This window comes from Gymnoscopelus braueri (genome assembly GCF_963280865.1).
Source record: "Gymnoscopelus braueri genome assembly, chromosome: 3".
Lineage (NCBI taxonomy): Eukaryota > Metazoa > Chordata > Actinopteri > Myctophiformes > Myctophidae > Gymnoscopelus > Gymnoscopelus braueri.
Window position 1 is genome coordinate 31848048 of NC_137612.1, and position 21934 is coordinate 31869981.

The 21934-nt window shown below is 42.0% G+C and overlaps 1 protein-coding gene across 3 annotated transcripts in view; it reads right to left on the reverse strand.

The window, feature by feature from the left end:
* Positions 1 to 21934, reverse strand: part of asic1b (acid-sensing (proton-gated) ion channel 1b) — a gene marked incomplete at its 5' end in the record, with an annotated part of 237810 nt that overhangs the window by 1943 nt on the left and 213933 nt on the right. For all 3 annotated transcript variants that reach the window (XM_080424274.1, XM_080424272.1, XM_080424273.1), the window contains 6 exons: positions 1415 to 1494; positions 2568 to 2659; positions 9490 to 9643; positions 10830 to 10886; positions 12731 to 12881; positions 19086 to 19213. In XM_080424274.1, coding sequence (XP_080280400.1) covers positions 1415 to 1494; positions 2568 to 2659; positions 9490 to 9643; positions 10830 to 10886; positions 12731 to 12881; positions 19086 to 19213 — 662 coding nt within the window. The remainder of the gene's footprint in view (positions 1 to 1414; positions 1495 to 2567; positions 2660 to 9489; positions 9644 to 10829; positions 10887 to 12730; positions 12882 to 19085; positions 19214 to 21934) is intronic.

The following is a 21934-nucleotide window of genomic DNA, read 5'->3' on the forward strand; positions in this document are numbered from 1 at the left end:
TCAATTCTCTTCCTGTAGTTTTTTCTCCTCGCATTTCACTGTTTAACGTAATCCGCTCTAACTACAGTCATGGAAGTCCGTTTGACATGCGGTCTTCACTGGGAGATACAGGGAGATCTCGCGGACGTAAACAGACCGTTCACGGCTCAATCTTAAGGATTTTAACAAGATCTATGGCGACATGAAAAAAACAAAAAAACAACAAAAACACCTTGGCAGGTGAGTACATTATTATGAGATTAACCTCTGGCGGTGGATGTGTTAATCGCTGAACAATTTTCTTCTGCTGTCCTGGAATGCATCCAGCATAATACTGTATACTCCACAGAGAGGGAATGCAGGGAACTCATTATTAGATACCCGGACGTGTAGGAGAACACAAGCGCACACAAAGCACTACAATCACAGAGCACTTCATCTTGAATCTCCCACCAGAAGCAACTGAGTTTAAAAGAATATATCCAACAGAGGTTATTCTAATTAGAATGGATGGACATTTCCTGGCTAATCTAAAATATAATACATTCGAAATGTTAATGTATTCAGTGGTGCGAATGTGACGTTAAGTGTCCTACAGAGACGGGCTGCAGAGCTCCCAGGGCGCCAACATTCGTCACGCTTGTTAAAAGGCGCCCTTTTGTAGACTGAGTGTCTCGAGATTGTTTAGTAACCTTGTATAAAATAGGGGCTCATAATTTAGGCGGGTGTAAAGTACAGTATATTACTGTACTTTAGAAGTGTAGCAGAGAGCCAGTCGGGCTGCCATCAATCAGTAGACCCTTTTACACTGCCTTCAAGTTCAAGGCGGGAATGTTGCAGCATCACGCTTCCTCGCTGTTCTCTGGTACAGATGTTACCTTAGACTGATTGGGGGTCATTTCCGTGCCTGTGACTAGGCAGTGGAGGTAGTCACGTCTGTGTGTGACGTCTGAGGTCTAGGCAGCTTTCTGCCATGAACCACCCGCTTCTCCTCAATTTCTCCTCCACAGCATCCCCCCCCCCCAATTTAGTCATTATGCCAATTATTTCCTCCCCACACACATTTTGTGTGTGTTGTCACACTGCACCACCCAAGCTCCCTCCACTGCCTTTCTGATCACACATATCCACCACTGATCACACAAATTGTAACGTTACACGTGTTTACGTATGTTTTTATTTTACAAAATGGGCGAGATATGAGTCAGTCCTGAGCTTACTCACTGTAAGCTCACAACCACAGATTTTAACTATTAAAGTGCAGGTCTCCGCCAGGTCTGGTTTCTGAGTGCCAACCCAGCAATAATGGCGGCTCTTCTTCGTGCCATTACAGCGGGATCTCTGTATAAAAGTGTCTAGGGTGTCACATTATGTGCTTTTAGCAGAATGACTATGCTCTTTACACAAGGCGAGGAGAATGTGGGAGATATTTTACCTCATACAGATAATCAAAGAGCTCGAGAATGGTGAGGAGACTGGCTCCAATGAACAGGCCCATCTGACCCCCGATGTCACCTAGAAAGACAAGTCAATTACAGAATGAAAATCCAAAACCATATATATATATATATATATATATATATATATATATATATATATATATATATATATATATATATACATATAAATGTTTTGACGCGTGCACACACACACACACACACACACACACACACACACACACACACACACACACACACACACACACACACACACACACACACACCCTTGTATCGCCATATTTTTCATATTTAATTCATCGAATGACTGTAGTGCATAATTATTAAAAAAAGGAGATCTACGGTCTAAGTTCACAACGCATCATGACGCTTTGTGAGCTTGTAGATCGGCTATTTTCCACTATTTTAGAAAATTTGACATGGCCCAAAATAGGGATGCCAGGTTGAAAGCGGTTAAAAGGGTCTGTGGGTTTTATAAATATTTAACCAATGAAAAGTATTAACAAGAGCTTAAGAGACTAAATAATAACTACATTGGAACACAGGTTATTTTTTCAATCTCCTGAAAAGTAAAAGTTTTAGACATAAAAGGTTTCCACCCGACAACATCGATATACGTCTAATAATATATCGTCGCTGTCTGTTGGAAACCTCATAGTGTGCGCCCAAAACCGTTCCTTTTTTAATATTATCTAAAAAACCTTTTAAAATAGTGAAAATATAGCTGCAAGCTCACAACGACGTGTTGTGAGCTTGTAGATCTGCTATTTTCACAACTTTTGTGTGACACTCTTGTTTGATGAAGTAGGGCATTAATTCACAGAAAAAACATAAAAAGGTGAAATATGGTTTCTGCCCGACAGCGACGATATATTAAAGAATGACTGCATATAATATAGCTATATTCTGTTTCATATGCCCATATTCAGTGACCAGAAAGGTATGAAATGAAAGAAACATGCGTCGAGAGGCAAAAGACTAATACATCAACTCTACCTCCACTGAGACATGGCTGCCAATTACAAAAGCAGCAGCAGCTGCGATACTGTCACTCTGGATGAAAAGCATCTATCAAACTGCATATTGCACATCATCTATTCTTAAGTACACACTTGGCAGCCATTTCCTTACCAAGAAGGCCCGCCAGCTCGTACGCTTTCTTCTGCTCAATGGTCTCGTAGTTCAGGGCTTCAAAGAAGATGTCCAACACCAGAATGTTATCACTGCGAACAGACGTCAAACAAGCGCACAAACATTGCAGTCATTTAGAATCAAAAGGGAAAATATGACAGGTGTGTTTTGTTATTTCCATAACCTGTGACTTCAGTGAAGAGAACAGAGGATTATATTTCGAGGCCCTGGGGCAAGGCAAAATAATTGATTTCTTGAATATCCAATGTAGTCGGAGGATGCAAGAACTGCTTATCATGGGGGAACGTTGATCTTTCATTTGTCAATAAAGCAATATCTGTACCAACTAAGTACCAGTATTACACCAATATTAGTGATCTATTGAAATATTTGACCCCAGCGCCAGCTGTTTAAATCTTCAAGATGAATCTGATCCAGTATGGGTTAAATTAAAACCATCCGGTTCACCCGAGATACATGAAACAAGCAGCCTCTCCTCCTTAAGTAATTACGAAACTGCCACTAGACTCACAGATTTCGGTAGATAACTAGCAACCAACATGAGTTTGTTTTACTCGTAATTCTTTGTGATTGTGCTAAGCCAGATTTCACAATCCCAGCCCATTTAACAAGCCCATTTACTTTATTGTTGCTATTATACCATGTTGCCAAAAACGAACTAACGAACTTCACGATGGCCGGTCTGTGGTGACGTGCACATCATGTAACTCACCAAAATGAGCCGATCTATAAGCTCACAACACATCGCAGAGTAACTACTTGTGAGCTTGTAGATCTGCTATCTTCGATGTGAGACACTGGCGCACAACAAAGAATACATCAGGCCTTACTGACTACAGCAGGATGCTACAACCCAGGATACTACCACAATACTTTTTTTTTAAGACCCAGAAAAATACAGAGTACATGACCTCAGTGCAAGGGCATACATTGGATTGGCTTTTATCTTTGGTTGGGACTGGGAACTGGGATTTATTGTCAGATGCCCAAAATAAAGTGCACACCTGTTCTCTATCTTCCTTTTCTCATTCATAAGCACGTGCTCACATGCATACACACATAAAGAGCCTGAACTACATTTGACACAGAGTTTACTTGAACAGAATTTTAAACAGTTTATTGGTATATTGTTTCCTCTGTATTCATAATATACTGATTAATTGTGATGTGATAGATTTTCACAAACCTGTTACAAGAACAATTTTCTAATCTCACCCAAGATTCTGTAGCTGTGTCCTTATTTAATTTTGTTGATTGGACAACACAGTTTCAGAGTTTTATGATAGAGTTATATCAATGCTATAGCAGATTTTGTAACAATATAAATGTCCTTATATTTGGTCAAATATTACTCCACAACAAGTGAATCTTCAGTCACATTTTCACATGAGTTAAAGGTTTCATGACGTTCATTTTTACCACACATTAAAAGTCTTTGTCATGGTCCTTCAAGTTTTAACAAAAAATTCCACTCCATTGATCCATGGCAGGTGTAATTGGCAGCCTAATTATTCAGAAAAACCCAGACCACAGAAAATTCACTGAATGTTCAAAGTTTTTTTTTTTTTTTTGGGTGTAATTGAGGTCATAAAACCCCCCAAAAAACATAAAAAATATAAAAAGTGAAAATGAATGTCATAGAACCTTTTAAGTATTATGGTGCGGTAACACCAAACTTTGATTCTGCCTATGAGGGCGGATTCTGCCAAGGCTTTTCAATGGGAACGGAGCGGTTTGTTGCCATTTGCGGGTTTCTGCAAAAAAATCTCGGAATTAAAGTTTCCGCACCCTTAGAGCGTGGTCACACCAAACTATGGCTGCCGGCTGATAAACTCAGGTTGTGCGCGGCCAGCACATTCTAAAAAATGGAGTAGCTTGCAGCGCCTTCTGTCCCAATAACCAGTGACGCACCTGTCACTCACTTTCAGGACCCTCCCCGTAGCCCGCACCACCTTCTGTCTTGACGTTGCCAGGCAACCACTGACGCACCTTGGCATCTGTCACTCGCTTTCAAGCCCCTCCCTCCCCGTAGCCCGTAGACTAGCAATCGCTTTGTCTGTAGCCCGGTTACTTTGAGACTTTATCGAACTTTATTAGGCGGCTATCTTTATCAAACTAGATCTCAGGTGTAGCATCTCCCCTTAATTGCTTTATTGGAAGGGGAGATGCAACAGCAACAAGCTAAAAAAAGAAAGAAAAGAAAAATACTTTGGGTTCATGAGACTCTCCGAAATAGGAAACAAGAAGGGGATTACTGGTGACTGGTCCAAGAGCTTCGCTTTGATGATGGAAGGTTCAGATTATATTTAGACACAGAACCAGTTTAATGAGCTCCTTGGGACGGTCCACCTTCGACTCACCCGATTGGACAGAGGGGGAAAAGCAGCATTTATCTGCTTCAAATAGACATGGTGTATGGAACGCATAAACGCACACGGAAAGATGCGCAAGACCATCAAACCACGCCATTCCCATTGAAAAGCATTGGCAGAATCCACCCTCGTAGGTAGAATTAAACTTCGGTGTGACCGCGCCCTAACCGCCCTTAGAGTATTTTTTGGGACTATTCAAAAGTAAATTTTCTTTTTAATATCAACACATTGCTGTATTGTAGAGAACCTCGTAACTCTATGAAACCACCTAATGAATGCACTGCCTTGTGGAGCCACTATAAGCTACACAAAGCTTAAACGCCTATGAAAACTTCAGGATAGAAATCAAATCAGAAAAATAATTAGTCAGACAGACAGTGGAATTGCTGTAGATGCAGATTCCTCAGAAAATAAAACAAAGCATAAAGCAATAGGCCTCCTTTAAAATCCCTATAACACTGCTTTCTGCGAGACAAACTTAATAAAGACTGTATTAATTCAAGCAAGCAAAGCTTTTAAACAAGGAACTGCAGCATTTGTTCATTATGAGTTAACATCAGGGGTGGAAAGTAACTAACCACATGTACTCAAGTACTGTACTTAAGTCATACTTTTAGGTATTTTTACTTTACTGGTGTAATTCTAATTTTCAATACTTTTGCTTCTACTCCACTACATCTCAGAAGCAAATATTGTACTTTTACTCCATTACAATTATTTAGTTACTCGTTACTTTGTATATTAAAATGATTACTACAACACATTAACCACTTCAGCCATATGTACTTAGATTATTTGAAAATAGACGATTATTAGCCATATTCTGATGCAAATAAATTAGAACTTATTTTTGGTACTACATTTTGAATACCAGACATTTACTTGCAACAGTGTATTTCTACATTGTTGCTACTTCTACTTAAAGGGATATTTCACTTTCAAAAAAACTTTTGGTCATCTTATCTTCTACTCAGGCTTTTGTGAGCCCCCCAGACCGTTTTTAAGTTGCTTGATTCAGTATTTAGATATTTGATATTCATTTTATCAGACACGCCCCCTTCCTATACAAACCCATTATTAACTTCAAACTCCATTTTTAACATGTTAGATTCATCAAAAACACCCGTCCTTGGTTCTGGTGACTCACCCTGCCCTCCTAATACGCGAGGGGGCTGTGTTTTTTTGATAAATCTTTTCATGTATTTTTTATATCTTTTTTGGAAAATGAAAAAAATTAAATACAATAAAAAAATTAAATAAAATATAGGAAAAAAGTAATCGAAAAAACACGGCCCCCTCACGTATTAGGAGGGCAGGGTGAGTCAGCAGAACCAAGGACGGGTGTTTTTGATGAATCTAACAGGTTAAAAATGGAGTTTGAAGTTATAATGGGTTTGTATAGGAAGGGGGCGTGTCTGATAAAATGATTATCAAATATCTAAATACTAAATCAAGCAACTTAAAAACTGTCTGGGGGGCTCACAAAAGCCTGAGTAGACGATAAAATGACCCAAAGTTTTTTTGAAAGTGAAATATCCCTTTAAGTAAAAAATCGGAGTACTTCTTCCATCACTGGTTATCGTCCACTGACTCCCAGTTATTAAAGGTGAAAAGAAGTGCACTGCACTTCTGCAGTCATTGTAAACCATTTGTTGGGAATGACTTCTACTGTAGTGTCCGTCTCAAATGAGGTGAAACAGGTCTGTAGTCGTGACAGGAGAATTCTCTGCCTGGTCAAACTATTCAAACATGAAGAAGTTCTTATTGAATTCAACAGCTGACTTCCCCCCATCCCCCTGCTGTTATAATGGTGTGGTGGAAACACTTGGCCAGTCAGATGTGCAGAAAACACACACACACACACACACACACACACACACACACACACACACACACACACACACACACACACACACGCACACACACACACACACACACACACACACACACACACACACACACACACACACACACACACAGTGCTAATGTAAAGTGAACTGCAGCCTAACCTTGCGTCACCATAAGGAGGAAAGCCTGGTATTCATTATAAAACAGAGCCGTGTGATCCAGTTTAGAAAAAAGGAAAACAATTATTGGGTTCTGGCGGTGGGTTGGTGTCGCATTTTTTTTGTTCCCCATAATGCAAATCAATTAGTTTAGTCTCACTAGTCGTGCTACGAGTTAGAATAAAAGATATACAAACTGATTAAAATACCAAAAGAAACAAAACGATTATACTAAAGACATTTTAAACTAGGGGAATCAAGCACGGTGCACTTTGTTCTGGCCGCCTGATGACGGAAAGTTATTTCCGCTCCAGACCGGAACAGAAAACCGGAAATGGAATTGATCCCAGGCTCACGCGCACACACACGCGCACACACATGCGCACGCGCACACGCACACACACACACACACACACACACACACACACACACACACACACACACACACACACAAAAAGGTGCTAATGTGAAGTGAACTGCAGCCTGACTAGCTAAGTCAAAATGCCTCACCAAAACTCAGGGGATCCAAAAAGAAAAGCCAGGGTGCAGAGAGAACAAGAACATGAAAACGAAAGGAGCAGAGAGGCAATGGCCAATTATCCGGCCAAGAAGTGTGAAGAGGTACCAGGTGAAGCTGAACATAGCAGAGGTGAGGAGCAGAATGGCAAATACAACTTTAGCTCTTTAACTACTTAAACCCTATACTTCATTGACCATGTGTCCCCCACGGCTCTATACTTTGTTTTCTCTATACACCAAATCTCTTTGGTGAAAATGGCCGATCTACACCCTCACAACGCGTGGATGAGCTGCTATTATGTTCAGCTATTATTATGACATGCCCAGAATAGGGATAGCATGTTCACTTTTAAGTAGATTTAAAAATAAAACACTGCTGCTTTGGCTATTTTACTGGTATTACGCTTGCAATTAGTGAATTGTTGGCCTACAGTCAGAAGAACTGTTCATCATTTGCAGTCATTTCTTTAATACATTTTTGATTTAACTGTTCTCTTTTTTCTCCTTTCTTTTGTTTTAAGGTAAAAGAAGGAATATAACTGTCAAGTCTATTTTGAAAGAAAACGTTTCTCTTTTTTATTATTATATATGACTCAACCTTTTGTTCTTTATAATCATATTGAGTAAATAGCGTGTATGCAAAACAGAGCAGGGACTGGACTGTGTGGACAGTGGTGTGCGCACACGTTTACCATTTTGTGATAGTACTGTACCACTATTCCCTCATGTGAATCATCATAAAGTATCCCCGGAAAAAAGGCACCCAGCCATAATACATATACACATATGCCGGGTACACTAACTAATGCAATTTTTTGCCACAGTGATAGAGAAGTTAGAACTAACAGGAGGCAGCTTTATTTCATTATTTCTGAAACTCATGGGCATTTCTCCTTGTTTTCCAGGCCAGTCATGCGTAAAGTGTCAGCTGGTAATGTGAATCATTCTTTCTCACTGTCACATTTTCTCATTAGCTGGTGTTTAGGTTAATCTTCACTACATGTGACCAGCTGCTGTCATAAAGACAAGTATGTGCGGATAAATGCGCGTCCATGAGTGAGTCTGCGTGTGTAAGTGTGCCTTCGTTTGCATGTGCAGTATACGTGTGTGTGCGTGTGTGTGTGTGTGTGAGAAAGTGCCTTTATTTATTTCCTGTGCATGTTGACGATGCGTGAGCAAGTATGTGTGTATCTGTGCATGTCACTTGTGCATGCATGTGTAGGCGAGCGGTGCGGCTAAGATAGAGACAGCTGCCCCATCACTGTCTCTCTTTGTGGTTCCCGGCAGAAAACTCTGCACACTGTCACACTTCAGTTTCACACCACTAAACATCGCTCAGTCCAGACACTCAAATTCTTCCGGTTAATATTCCACAGTCTGACACTGCTCGGATATGTGGCCAGTCAGAAACAGACGGGGTATTCTCATCCACCCGCAAGGAATTTGAAAACTTTCAAAGCAAAAAAAAAAGGGGGGGGGGGGGGGGAGAGAAGAGCCCCTCTGAGGACAGACATATGGAGCGAGTTATCTTGTCCTCAGTGTGGCTCCTTGGGAAATGAGAGATAAAAAGGATTCTGGCTGTTATTACGCCCTCTCTTCATTTTTCCTGGACTGAACTTTTGCTCTTTCCAGAATATCTGACACAGACACACTGAACGTTTCACTAATTAATCTGATATTATAAAGGTCAGACAAGCAGACTTGTGACCAGGTGGTTATTGATTCTGAGCCTTGGGTCGGGTGGGGGAAAGTGAAAGAGTAATGCTCTCTCCTCTCTCAGTGCCGGGAATCACAATCAGCATGACTCCATTGCCATGAGGCTCATACAGGGAATTTTTGTTCTGGCGCTACACAGCAAAATCCAGAGTGCTCTGCTACTCATGTGCATGACACTTAACACTCCTGTGGTTCCACTGACCAGCAGTTGAATACTGGTCTCCATTGTAGACAGCAGATCATGCATGGGCTCAGCAAAAACAGATTAAGAAAGAAAATCTGACTCACGCTATGTACTGTTCTGTCTTGTTGTATTTCTTGGCCAGATACTTGGCTGAGGCTTTGCTGGGGATTTTGACGAAGGACATCTCTTTGCCGTAACGCGTCAGGTTGCACGGCGTCTCACACACACAATAGTCATTATCTCTCTCCACCAAAAAGTCTAAAAACGGATGGAGGAGGAGGAGAGCCAGGGTGTGAGACAAATAATGAGAAAAAAATGGAGATGGAGAAAAGAGAGAGAGAGGGACAAATGCAGAGCGAGAGAGAATGAGTGGAGAGTGAAACGATAGAGATACACAGTCAAATCCAATATTTGAACCTTGAAAACATTTTTACATTTTAAGCATGTCGCCATGAATACAATATCAAATCCGAGAGTGCATTGTGGTATATCTGAGAAAGCGTGGGAGGGCTTTATGAAAATAAACCCAGAGGAGTCTCGAGAGGCTCAGAAGTAAATAGGAAACAACGCAGACTGAGACAGCACAGCACAACAGCCAGAGGCTGACACATCAGACGAATGTCTGTCAACACAGCAATGAAAAAGTCTAGGGGATCGAAGCCTCCGTGATGCATCCGGCTTGGCAGGGCGCTCCACCGACTGGCCGTGTTAGTGCGGGTGAGAGGTCGGCAGAGGAGGGCGACCAATGATCTGTCGCTGCATTAAGGATGGTCGGGGAACCTGTTCAGCTGGGAGAGGAACTGAGAGGGATAGTTACACCCTATCTGCACTCTCAGGTGAAAATAAGTGACTGGTGACATAACGTATATCAGAGGAGACACATGGTTGTCCGCAGACATCCCCAAGACCAGCCAGTAGGGGTCAGCAGTGACAGAGACTACATGGGAAGTGGCATCTACGACTAAATTGGGTGAAAAGTTTAAAATGAAAAAGAAAACGCAGCAACGAAGAAGAGTTGAGAACAGCCTGGAAGTAATGGACAGAAGACAATTAGGGAAACAGGAAACAGTGGAGCATATGCGGGATGATCTTAAAGCTGAAAAATTGCTCACAACGCATTGCATCGTGACGCATTGGGAGCTTGTAGCGTGGCTATTTTCAGCATGCAAATTATAAATGAAGCTCAATGCATTTGGACCTGAGAACAGTGGGACACACACACACACACATGCATTGAAATTATGCATGCATGCGCTCACACACATGCACCACGTGCAAAAACACATACTCCCTGTTACTTTTTTTCGCTTATGAGTCGCCCATGCAACCTTAGGCCACAATGGATATCATGATATCATGATCTTTCATTGCTTTATGGTGGTCCTATACGAAACATGCATGATAACACTTGGCATCCACATGAGTATTGTGGTTATCTACTTACCCAGAGCAGGGTCGGCGCATTCTTTGTATTGCTCCGGGGTGCAGTATGGGGCATCTCCTGCAGACAAGAACAATGAACACAATGGGCCCCGATTCACTAAGCTGGTCGTAAATAACGTGTAAATAAAGTGACTAGGAGGAGGGTGTATTTTCTCTAAGCAAAAATCGACGTGCAATTCACAAAGAGGTGTGTAAATCCCTGATGTGCGGATCACAGTTGTTCCTCATTTTTGCCTGAAGGTCAGAGGCCCGTTCATGTGGAAGATCATTTGCATTGCTCCACCCCCCCATTTAAGACCATACAGTTGTTTACACTCAAAGTGTAGTGAGTGAGTGAGTGAGTGAGTGAGTGAGTGAGTGAGTGAGTGAGTGAGTGAGTGTGTGTGTGTGTGTGTGTGTGTGTGTGTGTGTGTGTGTGTGTGTGTGTGTGTGTGTGTGTGTGTGTCTGTGTGTGTCTGTGTGTGTGTGTCTAGGCTTGTAATTAATTTGTAAGCTTGTAATTAATTTTGCATCAGCCTATCATTACCCTTCTTATCGCAAGTGGATTTTCTTCACACATCTCCTAATTGATTTAATTAACTTTTGTACTTTATCTGCTCCTCTCTCGGTCTATTTTGCACTCATCGTCCCCATCGCCCTCTCCATCTCTCTCTCTGTCTCTCTCCCCTCTCTTTTCCCCGTGCACGCTCGCGAACCATTCCTCTCGCTCTATCAGGACCACACAGGCAGAAGGCATGTCCGAGAGATGGAGAGCGAATTACCTCCCAGGTGTTATTATTCATTGTGTTTTGACTTGTGCTCTTTGAAAATTGCCCTAATGATGCGAGGCTAGGGGAGATGAATAGGAACTGAACACAATCCGTTTGGGGGGGGGGGGGGGGGGGCGGGGGGTCTCTCAGGATATGCCACATTAATCAAGCAGCACAATCACAATAATAGACTGGCCTAATCCCTACCATCGCACACAGACAGGCTGTGTGTCTGTCTGACCAAGAGACAGCCACAGAATACAAGGTTGATTGGGGAACAAGACAACCCGTGGCATAACAATTATTGTTTAGATGGGAGGGGGTTACAGAGGGCAATCAAACGTTTCCTGTCTGCCAATTGCATGTCAGAGTCCCCATCGGAGATGCTGTGGTCTGATTAGAGATACAGGAGATAGAAAGCAAAAGCCGGCTGTAATCAACTGCGCGAACACAAAGTGAAAATGCTTGAGTTTTCAGTTCCACTGGAGCATGACTATTTCTGATTTTATGCACAGCACTCATGTACTTTTTTCCGTTGTTGAAAATGGAACAGATTCCCAAGGGCTTATAGCAGCTATAGTTACTTCAGCGCTCCATGGGGGATGCCTGCGTCTGTATCAGCAAACATTTCAAGGCCTGCGTCCGTCCAACAGGGAGAATGAGATGGGTGTGGCTGACTGTGGCTTCTACCAAGAGACAGTGTGTCTGCAATCAAAAAAATCTATAAACCTCATCAGTGAAATTGCATTGCTAGGGTATAGCTTGGGTCCAAGTTTTGGGACCAAGTTCAGGGGTTGGGGACGGGACGGCGGTGACTCAGGACGTAGAGTGGCCATCTGTCTGTCCGTCTCTCGATTCCCGGCTCCTCCTGGCCCTGTGTCGGAGTGTCCTTGAGCAACCCACTGAACCCCTAGCTGCATGTTTAGCTACTGTCGGTGTGTGAATGTGTGTGTGAATCAACGGATGGATGGATGAGTGGAACACACACTTGGTGAAGGTGCTACAGAAATGTAACAGGAAAAGCTCATAAAACAGCAGGTGTGTAAATTCCAAATAATATATTTTTCATTTGCACACCGTCAGCCTTTGCTGTATTTCACCTTCTCCTTTGGTTTGCCGTGCTTTTCTCTAAAATGTATAGTTTGGCTCCTACCAGGCATGTGGACCATTCTGCAGTTGCAGTTCTCCACCAAGTAGCGCGTCTCACAGTCGATGCGGCAGGCCGTGAGACTGTAGCTGCTGAAGAAGTCAGAGTCCATGGGCGTGGACTTGCAGTCGCCCCATGGCGGTGGAAGGTAGGTCAACTGACAAGACAGACAGAAATACACAGTGTAGCAGAACAACAGCGCAGCAGCATTCAGTAAAACATTTATCTCCCAATGGTAACCAATACGGTGGGCCCCTGAGACCTCTGGGCACCTTTTTCTTTTTAAAAGATATTTATCTATTTTACAGTTACATGTATTTTATAAATGGAGGCCAAATACTTATAGGCCTAATATATATTTTTTAATGACATTTAACACCTAATATTTCTAAAATGGTTCCAAATTGATTAAGTTATTTTGTCCAATCTGTATGGTAGAGTATGTTAACACAATATAACTTATACAATTGGGGTGGTTGTATTTACTCTCCCTGCTCTTCTATTGAGACATTTAGATCCTGTGTCTTGGTTAGACACGACCTTTGACATGGTCCTGTTTCTGGTTTGGCACAAATTTTCACCTGAAGGTCAAAATTAACATGAGGTGCCCACAATGTTTAGGTTCCCATTCGACCTGTTTCCCTCCCAATAACAGCAGTCCAAATGCATCCACCTTATTTACCTTACCTGTAACCTAGCAACGGCCACTGCCAGCTATAGTAACATTTTATTAAATATCTTGGACACTGAGACACCTTTGATTTGGGGCCTTCAGCATTCTAAATAAAAAGGCCTAATGGCTATTTAAGCAAACATTAGGTTAAATATCCTTTAAAATGACATAACATAAAACACATGGGTTGATATGATAACGTGTGTGTGTGTGTGTGTGTGTGCGCGCGCAGCAGCGCGCGCGCGCCGCGCGCGTGTGTGTGTGTGTGTGTGTGTGTGTGTGTGTGTGTGTGTGTGTGTGTGTGTGTGTGTGTGTGTGTGTGTGTGTGTGTGTGTGTGTGTGTGTGTGTGTGTGTGTGTGTGTGTGTGTGTGTGTGTGTGTGTGTGTGTGTGTGTGTGTGTGTGTTTGTTTGTGTGTGTGTGTGTACCAACATTTATTTCAAGGTTTAGAAAAAAATTAAGTTGAGGAGGCATTATTCTTCGATGTTGATGATCCCTTATTAGTTTGTATTGGCTAAGTGCCAATAGCCACCGATAAGAGCACCCAGACTATTAGCATCAGCATCAGCATCAGTTTGCTACTGAGCACAAATCAATTACAGTACAATGACTTTGCCAAATCTACTGGCTTTGAAAATGTTATGTTTGATGACAATGTACCCAAAAAAGAAAAGAATGAAGGAACAATTTGTTTTCATGGAATAATCTTTCATAACAAGCTGGTGTCATCATTGTTTTTACATCTGATAATAAATATTGATGATGACATTGTGGTATAATCACAATAATACACTCAAGCTCATGCAATACCCTGAGACTTTGGTACTGGAGTGCCACCAGTGGTGGACAAAGTACTCAACACCAGTATTTGAGTCAAAGATACTCATGGTCAAATGTTACTCAACTACTCAAGTGAAGGTTGCTCAGTCATAAATATGTACTCGAGTTAGAGAACTGGAGTACTTGCTTTGAAAAAAAATCTTTCAAGCATTCAAAAGTACATGCTTTTTTAAAGTATTCAAAAGTACAAAAAAAGTATTAAAATCTAGACATGGAATTCAAAGCTTTTCTAGAAATCTTCCAAAAATATGAATAATAGTGAAAATAGCAGATCTACGAGAAAATACTCGTAGATCTGTTATTTTTGATTATATTGATTATATATATATATATATATATATGATTTAAAATAGCATAATGTAATAATGTTATTATAATAATACTAAAATAAAATGTACTTAAGAACAGTATAAGTAAATGTACTTTGTTATTATCCACTACTGTGTGCCACTGTCTCATGGTGTATCATATTTAGTTCCAAACTTGCATTGTGATTGGCTGAGAAGCATTCTAATGAGTGCCTTTTGGGTACGTTCGGAAATATAGCACTGAGCGCACTGAGCGCACTGCCGCCAATGCAAACTAATAGGCGAGTGTGCTCCCGATGTGCATTTCCGAACTCACCCTTACCTGATATGGCACTCTGAACGCGTCAACCTGTGATACTTGTTTACCTCTCGTGTAAGCTAGCAATGGCTGCCAACTGCTGTTAGCAACAAAGTCGTTTTCATTTTCTTTCCCCTCAAGTCATAAATATCAGTAATGAAACTGTAGTATAATACCAATAATACACTCAAGGGCGTGCTATACCATGAGATATCGGAACTGATGTGCTGATCCACGGCACACACCAGCACACCAGTGACAATAATATCTCACAGTATAGCATCACCTCCAGTGTATTATTGCTTAACCGTATGTCTGGCAGCAACGGTTTCCAAGACAATTTCCTTAACACGGTGCATTAAGTTATTCTTTCTATCGACTCGTTCTACAACAACTGTACTCAGTGTGTGATGGTATCTGTTATGTGTGGACCACTCCTACTGGCACCACGTGCCTGTAAGTCCTGACTCCTGGAATAAATCCTGTTACAGGTTTCTCTCCGGTGTCTCAGCCAGACTGTCCCCTTCACTGCCTTTTACTGTCAAAATAATTCACAGAAAAACATCAAGGGGTATAGATTGCACTCTCTTCTGTTGGGAAATACAGCTATACTCTGAGAATAGCTGCAATCTAAACCTTTTACTGCAGGAAACATGTTTTGCCTCTGCCTTTCAACAAGACCCTAAGGCAGACAGACTGCATTACCTCTAATCCTTTAAGCACTGGGTGAAGAAACAAATTAAAAACTAAACAAAGTACACTGAAGACAGTGAAGTGTGTGCAACAGTGCGCATATTTAAAAGATGCAAAACAAACATTTTTAAACACGCGTATTAAACTGAGCATTATTTATTACCCATCAAGCACGTGAATGAGGTGCGAAAGACGATGCACTAAATCAAGCAAGCCTTGCGGTGCTGTTTCATCAACTCAAAACCAGCGTGCCACGGAGTACTCCAACTAATTGAACACCACCATGGTAATCGAGGGACCTCGATCACTCAACATTCAAAAATGTCTGCTGTGGTGTACCGTAGAGAGGCCACTGGCCTCACTGTCCATTAAAAGCTTCGGTTGCAACACTAATAGCTGTGTAACCATGAACATATAGTTCGAGCACATTACATATAACCGTTTACAAGCATATACACACACACTCATGCACGCATGTGCTATCACACACACACACACACACACACACACACACACACACACACACACACACACACACACACACACACACACACACACACACACACACACACACACACACACACACACACGTGTGTGTGTCCTCTACAATGTCATCAGAGGACTAGAATTATTTGTCTCTTTTGTTTCTACTACAGGACATCTCAGAGAGTCATGGCAAATATAAAAGCCAATAGAGCCGGACACACCATGTGATGAGGTCCATTAAGTGCATTCCTTATGTATCCAAATCATCATCTGCAACATACTCTGAAGAGCCATGAGTAATGGCTCTCTTATGCTTGGTCGTCTCCCATTTAAAGGTCCCGGCATCTTCTCAGCTTCTATTCAGCCAACCTAAACCATGTACCATCAATAGATTATTATCGTCTCTTTTTTTCCTTTACCGAAGCAAGCTCTGATACCGTGGTGTGCAGACCAAAGTATATCAACCCAATGTCTCAGAATGTGTCTGACTCTGCTTTAAAATTCTCCTGGCTGAAATTCTGAAGAAGAAGAAGAAAAAGGAAACCATTCCATGTTAGTTTTTGACCTAAATTCTCTGTTCCTTAATTATACGGGAAAGCGAGTGAGAGGGATGAGGGGTAGAAAAAAAGAATAAGCCCTGAAATCAGCAAGAGAGAACGAGAGAGATAAAAAGAGACAAGAGAGAGATAGGGGAAGTGGAAATGGAATGAGAAAGTGGCAACATTTGAAAGTTATTTTTGTTTTCCATGATAAGCCGGGAAGAAATTGTGGATTCTTTTGTATGGTTGAGCCTGAGTGACAGGCAGCCAGGCTACAAAAACCCCAGTAGTGTTACAGCACAGCACAGGGCAGGGCAGGGCAGGGCAGCTGTGGCAGGGAGCTGAATGAACGAAGAGTAAACTGCATTAGATTAATGAACACTGGGTCTGACACTGCCAGAGACACACACAGAGAAAGAGAAAGAGGTGTAGAGAGAGCTAGAGAAAGAGAGAAAGCAAGAGAGAGGTAGAGAGAGGAGTTGGAGGGATAGACGGGGAGAGGGAGTAGTATTCCGAATCCTGCAGAAGCGACGTCGGCAGCATGCATAATCTCACTGCAGCCCGCTGACACAGGGACACACTCACTAACAAGGGAGAACGTGGTGTGACTGTGATCACTTTTCCAAACTCCTGTCCCTTCCCTTCCTCTGGCCATTATGCGTGTCTCTGTATCGCCCTGGGGGCTCGGAATGCGCGATTGCCACTTGCGCTGTATATGCCTGCCCTCCCGCCTGTGGAATTATACACGGTTGAAGCAAAGAAGAGCACACGCGGAAACCTCATTTCATTGAGGGCAGCCTCCCACATACTGATTTGCAAAGGGCGCGTTTCATGCTTCATGCGGTGGCTCAGCGTGGCATGTGTCTAGATCACAAGGAATCCAGGTCTGAGGCATTCGAGGTGAAAGCCGACTGCAGCTTAAAAACACTTGTCAGACCACCGGTTGCAGGGAGCAATTGATTGAACGCGCTGGGCTGCACTGAGGGGAGCTTTTTCCAACATAAAAGAAATCTCAATAACTTTATGCTGTGTAGAGACACACGAGGGAAGATGAGCAATAAATAAACCCAAAAACGAATGTAGTCAGAACACTAGTGAACCAAAACATGGTAACAAGGCTCACATTCACGAAAAACAATATTTTTTTTGGAAACCGAGAGCAACCAAATCATCTTTTAAACATTTGTGTAAAACATGAGGTGTTTTATAAACTGCTATTTGAGGAAAATACCTGGAATTATTCCATTATTGAAATACATGGCACTGTAGTTGCTACATTCTTCCGAGTTTGCCTCCTTTAGACAGAGTGAAAGATTAGTCTACAGTATAGCGATATATAATGTCCTATATCTTATATAAGAAAAAGAAAAAGAATAATTCTGCTCACTCATCTGCTCCAAAGTAAATTAATGACAACGTTTCGAGCCAAGGCTCCTAATTGGGTCAAAAAGAGTTTGACCCGATGAAGAGCCTTGGCTCAAAACGTTGTCATTAAATTACATTGGAGCAGATGAGTGAGCAGGTTTATTCTTTTTCTTCATGATACTTTCCAACCCAGCACCTCAGCCAAGTGATGTGCGCATTCTATTAGTTTTTCTATATCTTATATAAACCACAATAGCAGGGAATACTTTCACCACATTGCAAACAGTCGACCACCCTAGCAAACCCTGAAAACAGATCATGGTTTACATACAAATCAATAGAGCTGACAGCTCCCTTCACTTTGACTCTCTGCTGTATAGATTTTACATAGACACAGACACAGACACACACACACACACACACACACACACACACACACACACACACACACACACACACACACACACACACACACACACACACACACACACACACACACACACACACACACACACACACACACACACACACACACACACACACACACACGTTTGTATTACTATACTTGTGAGGACATCAACATTTTAGGATGTCAATTTTATAAATGCCATTTTTGCTTCTGCTTTTTTTGGTCAGGGGGCATGATATTTTTTTTTTTACCCTGACCCTAAAATCAAACATAGTTGCCTGCCGGTGTCGGACAAACTCTGAGCTTGTTGTGAGCTTGTAGATGTTCTATTTACGGTGCAACTAGGTATAAATCAGGCATAACTCTAACCCCAACCCCTACACCTAACCTCTAAATGCCTAATCTGAACCCGAACCACAATCTGAATCTTTTCCTAATCGTAAGCCTAAACTCCCCTAACCATGAAACAACGATTTATCTGCTGAGGCCCAGGAAGAAAAGGTACTTGTGGGAACATTTGGCCATCACAGGTATTGCAATACAAGTACACACACACACACACACACACACACACACACACACACACACACACACACACACACACACACACACACACACACACACACACACACACACACACACACACACACACACACACACACACACACACACAGTCTCACACTACACAGTGACGTGATGTGAATGTGTTCAGGATGTCATTCATCATGCCAACCCGTCTCAAGAGACGTACCCGTTGCTCCTGACAAGAGACGAAGGTCTGGAAGCCCGGGGCCACTCCGAAACCCAGCTGATCGATGAAGGGAGGCTCGTCCTGGGAGTGAATCTGGACCTTTATCCCTGCCTCGAACGACGTCTCGTCTGTCAACGGGGAAAGGGTAGAGGAAAAGAAGGGGGGGGGGGGGGTAAAACAGTGTACAACCATGGTGAAATCAGATTTTTTTAAGAGTGAATCCCCCGCTGTCTGCCTGTCTGCGTGTGTGTAGAGGTTTGTAGAGGCAGCTACACGCACACAATCGCACATAGCCCCACCCCCCCACCACCACACACACCTGCCTCAATATTTAAACACATACTGTCATACTGTGCCTGGCAACATTGCCACATGACACAGGCCTATGAAGGCTCAAATGTAATTTAGATAGTATGTTATGTAGACAGATGCCATGGGTTCATTTGTAGACATATGGAATCCTGTATGTGTATAAGTAGGGACTACGCACAGAGCACCTTCAAGCACCTCAAAGTGTGCTAGGACCAGTGGTGGAAAAAGTACACATTTTTTACTTAAGTAAAAGTATCAATGCTGCAATGTAGCTATACTCTGTTACAAGTAAAAGTCCGGAATTAAAAATGTACAAAAGTATTGGTATCAAAATGTACTTAAAATACCAAAAGTAGAAAATACTCATTATGCAGAATGTTTCCGTTTCACAAGTTTTCAAATGTATAAAAATATTTTGAAAATAGCAGCTCTTACAAGCTCACAATGCGTCACATGGTGAGCTTGTAGATTGTCTATTTTCAAATGGCCGAAATGTTTTCAAATAGTGGAGTAAAAGTACAATATTTGCCTCTGAGATGTAGTGGAGTAGAAGTAAAAGTACTGAAAATTGGAAATACTAAACATTGTACTTAAGTACAGTACTTAAGTAAATGTACTTAGTTACTTTACAGTGTACACCACTGGCTAGGACTAACATAGATGCTATGTTCTTTATTTCTATGCCATTATTATTGCTGCTGCTACGATGTTGAGGAACGAAATGCAAAGAATTTTACTCGTATTCGTACATAAGATCTTGAATCTTGAATGTGTACTGGTACATGTACTGTATGTGTGCCCCATGGAGACAAGCAGCAGTCAGATTCAATCAAGCTTAACAAATATGCACGGTCGGTCCTAACTGTAGCTCATCACTGGCAGAAAGGATCATACTCTTCACAATCGGAGAAGCAAATGAGCTTGCATCGAAAACATCACAGAAAATACATCCGTAATTGACCTTGTTGACCTAAAAAAGTATAACTTCTAAGGAGTAATTGCTTTGTTTATATTATTGCCACCCCAAGATTTCCTGAGGTAGCGATTCAAGTGTTAACAAACGCTGGAAAGGTCAATGTATATAAACTCCTTAACAAGCCCGCTGGCCGCTTGGCGATGCCTCATGCAGCACAGGAGGCTTATTTACTGCCTGGAGGAAATGAGAGTGAATAGAGAAATTAATAAATAAATGATGAGGAGGATAAAGGAAAAATCAATAGAGCTGACAGCTTCCTTCGCTCCGGCACTCTCTTGTATAGATTTTACATGAAACAGATGGGCCTCCTTGATACCGAGATCAGGGGGAAATACAAAGGCACGCGAGCAACCCCTTCTGAGTACACTGTTTCAATTTGTTCATATTCATATTTTCATCACGTTTGTGCCGGAGACTGCTTATCACAGCGATGGCACTGCTGCTTTGGAGTGATTTAGTCTCCTTGGAGAAGAATCTGCGAGGCTAAATAGGATGTCTGTTTCCATGCCTCCTTTCCTCCCCTGGATGTCACCCACTATCTGTTCCTCTGATTGCCAGTTCCCCTCTTCTTTTTTTCAATTAAAGGGCCTGAGGGACGCACCGGTGGAATTCAGTGAGAAAGCCTCGATAAAGAACGGCGACAGACATTAACACTTACACATTGGTCTTCTGAGCCTGGATACTAAGCCATTTGTGCCACTGCCAAGGAGAGGGCTATAGGGGCTTTGAGCAGCACATAACATTACATAAAGTACATAACTAGTGCTCAGGCTCTGATTGGAGAGGCTAATGCCATCTTTAAGTTATGGCCATCTGTCATCCCCATGCCGTTTGAATAAAGATATTCAAGAGACAAATGGAAAATCAACGCCATAGGGAGATGACTCTATTGGTGTGTTTGCCTCAATAATTTCCGAAATAATTTCACTGCCTCTGGTTTGATGTGAAAGGAATGTGGATATACTACACAGCTAATGTTTGTAGTGGGAAAAAGTTCCCCTCCGTTCTTATAGGTCCTAGAATGATTGATGTGGAAGTCCTAGCTGGATTCAAAAGTGTGTTATTTCACATTTGTCCCCCCAGGCAATCATGAGGCAGCTGAAACTCATGTGTGTACTTTGTGTGCTGTTTCAGCACACAAAGTTTTAGTAATCAGTAATTTTTGGTAGATTTTGCTGGACCATAATGTTATGTGATTTATAAATAAATACCATAGGAAATTAGACTTTTATTTCACATCATTTTGACTGAGGCTCTCTCGAAATCCATATTTTATTTTTTTAATATTCTTTTGGCAGCAGTCCGGTCTCCACCAGACCTAGACTAGTTCAGCAGTCAGATGGAGGTAGGTAAAGCCAGCTGAGCCCCTATTGGTGAATGGCGAGGTTCTGTATCGACGGCCTGAAGGCATGAGGCTGTAATGGGTGTGAAGGGTGGGTATTGTTTTCACCCCTGTGTGTATTTGTGTTTGTTTCTACAACTAATTATGCAAACTGCTGCATCGATCAGCATAAAAGGTCCTGTGCACACTGCCACCAGACGAAAGAACTCAATTCCCAAA